The following is a 6,522-nucleotide window of genomic DNA, read 5'->3' as shown; positions in this document are numbered from 1 at the left end:
CAGCAGCAGCAGCAGCAGCAGCAGAGGCATGCCCTTGCTTTCGGAGCGCTAGGCTGCTTCCAGAGAGACAAAAGGGCCCCCAAAAGGGCCCCTTGCTGCTGCTGCTGCAGGTGGGTGTTTTGCTGCTTGCATGCAGCCCCAAAGTTGGGCTTTTGGGGAGTTGTGGGGTTTGCTGCTGAGGCTGAGGTGTACGTACACCCCACACGAGGCCGCGCTGCGGCTCTTCCGGTTTTTTCTTTCTGCAAAATGGGGTGTATGTACACCTGAATAGCTCTTTTTAGATGCGGTTTTGCATGCTATTTGTTTTTAAATGTACTTTTATTTTGCTGCTCTTTTCTTCTTTGTTTTATTTTCCATTTGGGGTCTTCAGTTGCCTGCGCGGGGGCGCAGCCACTCAAAGCTGTCTGTACACCCCAACGGCTCTTGCATGCGCTGCTGCTTGTGCTGCTGCTGCTCTTTTGCTGCTGCTGCTTTGCTGCTGCTGTTTTGCTGCTGCAGCACGCTTTTAAAACCTGTGTCTGCTCCGCTGCCGCCTTGGGCCATTCCAGGAGTGCTCGTGGCTCACTGCAGCAGCAGCGGAAGCTGCAGCAACAGCAGTGGGCGCCGCAGCAGCAGCAGCAGTAGCAACAACCAGGGAGTTCCCCGCTGGTGCTGCTGCTGCTGCAGTGATGCTGCAGAGGAAAGGCCCTGCGAGCAGAGCCAGGCCGATGGCCAGCAGTGGGACGCCCCAGCTGCTGCAGCTGCTTCTGCCGCTGCTGCTGCTCCTGCTGCAGGAGCTGCTGCAGCAGCTGCTGCAGCGCCTGCTGCAGTGCCTGCTGCAGCGCCTGCTGCAGCAGCTGCTGCAGATATCTTCAAGGTGGTGAGCGCCGTTAGCGCAGCAAATAAGGGCAGCAAGCCAGCATTAATTGCATGCATTTATTTAAAATTAATTTAAATTAAATAATTTAAAAATGAGACTGTTAAGGCCTGCAGCAAATATGTGCGTGCCTTGAGCATGCAGGGGCGCCTTTAACTATGTCTGCCCATATATATGTATACAGCTATTTATTTTTTTATTTATTTGTTTAATTAATTAATTAATTTATTTATTTGTTTGTTTATTTATTATTCATATTGAAGAAATAAATATAATTAGTATTATAAGTTTTGAGTATTTACAGTTGTGGGGCTTTAAGGATGCAGATTTGCTGTCCCACACTTTGCTGCGCTGCTGCTGCTGTACGTACACCCCAACTCTGCATGCATGCCTGCAAGCAGACACAGTAGCTTCCCAAGAAGCAGCAGCAGCAGCAGCAGCAGAAGCAGCAGCAGAAGCAGCAGCAGCAGCGGGCTTTTCACTTGTTTTGTGGCTTTTCTGCTTCAGAGTTTTATCGCTGGGGTGCAGCAGCAGCCTTCCGACAGCAACGGCTTCGACCACTTCTTGCTGGAGCTCTACCCCCTGCAGCAGCAGCAGCAGCAGCAGCAGCAGCAGCAGCAGCAGCAGCAGCAGCAGCAAGTGGCCGACAAGCAGGAGCAGGAGCAGGAGCAGCAGCAGCAGCAGCAACAAACAGCAGGCGCAAACAAAGCTGCTTTGTTCTCTGCTGTGCTGCTGTCGCCTTTGCTGCCGCGGGCCCTGGCACTTGGGGGCTACAGCGGGCTGCTGCCTCTCAGCCTGCAGCATTTGCTGCTGCTGCTGCTGCAGCAGCAGAGCAGCAACAGAGAGAAGGCCGAGTCCCTCATGCTAGGACATGAAGTACGCTTGAAGCAAAAAGAAAGCAGCAAATCTCAGACACGTACCGCTGCTGCTGCTGCTGTTGCTGCCACTTCCACCTCTGTTGCTACCTGCTGCTGCTGCTGCTGCCACATCAACTTCTGCTGCTAGTGCTGCTGCCGCTGCTGCTGCTACTGTCACTCCTCCTGCTGCCACCTGCTGCTGCCGCTGCTGCTGCTGCTGCTGCTGCAGGCTGTGGTGCTGGGAGTGGGCCCCATGCGCGGGCGGCGCGGCTTTGTTGCTGCTGTTGACAGCAGCAGCGGAGCAGCGCTGCTGCAGCTGGCAGCAGAGGGTGAAGTGGTTGCAGTGAGGTGTACAGACACTTACTTGCTGTCCCCCTTCAGCGAGCGCATGCTGCTGCTGCAGGCGTAGCTGCTGCAGCACAGGCTGCTGCTGCAGCACAGGCTGCGTGTTGCTGCTGAAGCAAGTGCTGCTGCTGCGGGTGCCGCTGCTGCAGCAGATGCACGTGCTGGCGCAGAATGCGTTGCCGATGCAGCATTTGCTGCTAATGCTCAGCGTGCTGTTGCTGCAGCTAAAGTCTCAGCAGCAGCGGCTGCAGTCTCAGCAGCAGGAGCTGCAGTCTCTGCTGCATTCTCCGCAGCAGTTGCTGCAAGCTCTGCTGCAGTCTCAGCAGCAGGAGCTGCGGTCTCTTCTGCATCCTCAAGAAGCAGCAGCAGCAGCTGCAGCAGCGGCAACAGCTGCAGCAGCAACAACAGCTGCACCAGCTGCAGCAGCAGCAACAGCTACAGCAGCTGCAGCACCAAGAGCTACAGCAGCTGCAGCAGCAGCTGCAGCAGCAGCAACAGCTACAGCAGCAGCAACAGCTGCAGCAGCTGCAGCAGCTGTAGCAGCAGCAACAGCCGCAGCAGCTGCAGCAGCAGCAGCCGCTGCTGTTTGTATCTGTGTCGCTTTGCACTAGGAGCCGCAGAAGCGAAGCAAAAGGAACTTTTAGGATTTTCCAGCCTTTGTTTAGCAGCAATTTGGCATTTATCTTTTCAGAAATACTTTTGAATTTTCTTTTTTCGAAATGCTCTGCTGTCTTTTGCGACACAAGTGCTTCCTTTTGTTGCTGCAGCAGCAGCTGCTGCTGCTGCTGCAGGTTCTAATGTATTAGTATTTTATTTTGCTGCTGCAGCAACTTTTGTTTATTCTACAATAAGTTGCTGCAAGTGCTTCCTTTTACTGCTGCAGCAACGTTTATTTATTCTATAAGTGCTTCCTTTTGCTGCTGCAGCACCCCTTAATCCATAAGTGCTTCCTTTTGATGCTGCAGCAACTTATAATGTATAAGTTTTTCTTTTTGCTGCTGCAGCACCTTTTATTCTAAAAAGGTTTCTTTCTTCTGCTGCAGCAACTCTTAATCTAAAAGTGCTTCCTTCTGCTGCTGCAGCAACTACATTCTGGAAGGTTTTTCTTTTGCTGCTGCAGCTGCTGCAGCAATTTTTATTCTGCGGGTGTTTTCTTCTGCTGCTGCAGCAGCTTTTATTATACAATTGCTTCCTTTTGCTGCTGCAGCAACTTTCGTTTATCCTAAAAGTGTTTCCTTTTGCTGCTGTAGCAACTTCTATTTATTCTACAATAGCTTCTTTTTGCTGCTGCTGCTGCGCTTGTTATACAACTGCTTTCTTTTGCTGCTGCAGCAACTTTTATTTATTCTTGAAAAACTCTTTTGAGTCAAGTTGGCAACAAAAAGAAGGTGAAAAGAAATAAAAATGAAACTAAAAAAAATAAAAAAAATTTAAAAGGAATAAAAGGAATTAAAAAGAGTGAAAAGATTTTTTTAAGATTTTAAAGAGAATTATAAAGAATTATAAAAGGAATTTACGAAGAATTAAAAAGAATTACCAAAAGAATTTTAAAAGAATCAAAAGGAGAAAAGAAAAAAGAATTTAAGGAACTGCTGTCTGAGACTGAAAATGCGAATTAGCAAGAAGTCGAAAATTTAATTATTTGAAATTTAATTATATTTTGTTCATTATATTATTTAAATACATTTCCCTAATTATAATATTTTTACTACATTTCTTTCATTATATTTTCCAAATTATATTCTATTTCATTATTTGTTATTTTTGTTCATAATATTCATTATATTTGTTTGCAATATTTCCTTCTTGAATGCTTTTGTTACATTTGTTTGTCATATTTAAAAAGTATCTCAATTTATTATTAATAACTATACACATATATATAATCCAATGTAGATAATATATGTATTTATTCTATATATGTATATATGTATATATATATATATAGATACATATATATTATATAATATATATAATACGATCACTCATACATAATATACACACCTATATATCTGTATATATATATATATATATACATACTGGAAGTGTACAGTATGGATATAAATATATATATATATAAGTGTAAATATAAATACACCTACAAAGACAAATACAAAAACAGAGCTGCTTAATACGTATATCTATACACTTCTACATATATATATCTATATGCAGATAGATATATATATATATACTTATATACATATGTATGATATACATATATATATATACACTATATATGTATATATATACAGATGTATATATATTATATATATATACACACACACACACGCGCTATATATATATATATAAATATGAATATATATATATGTACAACTATATGTATATATATATATATACCTATTATATATATATAACTATATGTATATATATATATATATGTAAATATATATATTCAGGAAAATTCGTAAACACCGCGGGGATGTAAATACCCCTAAAAGTATTTAAACGGATTGCCCTTAACTGAACATATATACTCAAGTCGTAGAAATATAGAATGCATGTATATATATATATATATTCTATGAATATATATATAAATACATACATAAATATATGCATATTCAACTTATATGTTTATAAGTATGTATATATATAAAATATATATATATATATATGTAAATATGTGTACATGTATATATGTATATGCGTATATATCTACAACATTTTTTTCACACTATAGATTCATAATTATATATCCAAATTTACACATATATGCATATTATTATTGACAGACATATTTAAGGTACATTTATATGCATATGCATATATATATATATATATGTATATATATATGTATGCATATATATACATGTGTATATATATATATATGTCTATATATATAATATATACATATATACATATATATGCATATATCTTATCTTGTCTAAAAATCTTTTATATATATGCATATATAACAAGATTTAAACTTAATAAATATATATAAGTACATTTAAACATATATAAACACAAGCATTGTGTGCATATATTTATGTATATCTGTATATATATATATGTATATATACATATATATATATATATATACACATACACACACACACATATATACATATATATACATATACTGTGTAGGTATATATATATATATATATGTGTGTGTGTCTGTATATTATACATATATACATATATATATATAATATATATATTAGCAAACATATGCATATAGAACATAATTTGAACTTAGTAAATATACCGCAAAGACGGAAAGCATGGAGAGCTAAAAATAGAAAATACCTTCGTGATATATAAAACACAAGAAATGTGTATTATTCATATTTAGAAATTGGATTAGAAAATGAATATATAAGTGTATTTATATAATAACTCAATTTTACCTATTTTATATAAATTAGATTGAGCAAAATATATTCAAATTGTATTACACATAGTTATAATTTATACTAGATAAAATCTATTATATTCAATATACACATTTGATGTAGTGTTTACATTGAATAAATGCAAATAAAATTAATATGTATCTTTAATATATTATTTACATTAAATAAGACATTTCGTACACAATTTATGTACTATTAACATTTCATTTATGATACATACATTATATGCAATATATATAATATAAATCATGTTACCATATGATATATAAATTATACTGTATTAAATATATTAGACATATTTAAAGTAAGCATTTTTTTTACAATATATAAACTATATATAATCTAATACTCATTGCATTCATTTTAATTAAAATAACAAACTATAAGTAATATACAGATTAGTTTTTTTCATTTATATGATTTGCTGTATACAATATATGCATTATAAACATTTTATTCATAGTAAACAAATAGCAAACAATGAACAATTAATTCTAATGCACATCTTATTCACATTAAATAAAGTACACAAATACATTTATAATTAAAATAATAGAATAAATATATATAAATATGTATTACAGCCACATTCATAGTATCTAAATTGCTTATAATAAAATTATGATTTATTAGACAAAAAATATTTATATATTTATATATTTATATGCAGATTCCACACAGCTTTATATGATATAAATATATCCTCATATATAATATAAATATATCCTCAGACTATATATAATATAAATTTACCCTCATATTGTATATAAATACATATATATAAATATGTACAAATCTACCACTTTATGCAGATTGCATGCAAGTATACATACAGTACGTATATATAACATGTATTATATACACACACATTATATATATACATTTTATTACAAAATATATATATATGAATATATATATTTATATGTATATAGCATTACTGCATAGATATATGTATATATATATATATATGTATGTGTATAGCCACATATACATATATAAGATAGAAAACTATTTATTACGAATACAAGCATACACACCACATATATACATACATAAATATACTCATACATATACATGTATA

General features: G+C 36.3%; 2 protein-coding genes across 2 annotated transcripts; both read left to right on the top strand.

The window, feature by feature from the left end:
- Positions 1 to 246: 246 nt before the first annotated feature.
- On the top strand, positions 247 to 2,122 carry ETH_00033500 (uncharacterized protein; the record flags this gene model as incomplete). The annotated part of the gene is made up of 4 exons (XM_013380379.1): positions 247 to 253; positions 639 to 859; positions 1,364 to 1,732; positions 1,943 to 2,122. The coding sequence occupies 4 exons, from the start codon at positions 247 to 249 to the stop codon at positions 2,120 to 2,122; spliced, it is 777 nt and encodes a 258-aa protein (XP_013235833.1).
- An 88-nt stretch (positions 2,123 to 2,210) lies between these two features.
- ETH_00033495 (uncharacterized protein) lies at positions 2,211 to 2,669 on the top strand (the record flags this gene model as incomplete). The annotated part of the gene is made up of 1 exon (XM_013380378.1): positions 2,211 to 2,669. One exon carries the CDS (start codon positions 2,211 to 2,213, stop codon positions 2,667 to 2,669), a length of 459 nt encoding a protein of 152 aa, XP_013235832.1.
- Positions 2,670 to 6,522: the final 3,853 nt, after the last annotated feature.

Source organism: Eimeria tenella, genomic scaffold, assembly GCF_000499545.2.
Source record: "Eimeria tenella Houghton genomic scaffold, Eth_scaff567, whole genome shotgun sequence".
NCBI lineage: Eukaryota > Apicomplexa > Conoidasida > Eucoccidiorida > Eimeriidae > Eimeria > Eimeria tenella.
This window is presented reverse-complemented; position numbering and strand designations above follow the sequence as displayed.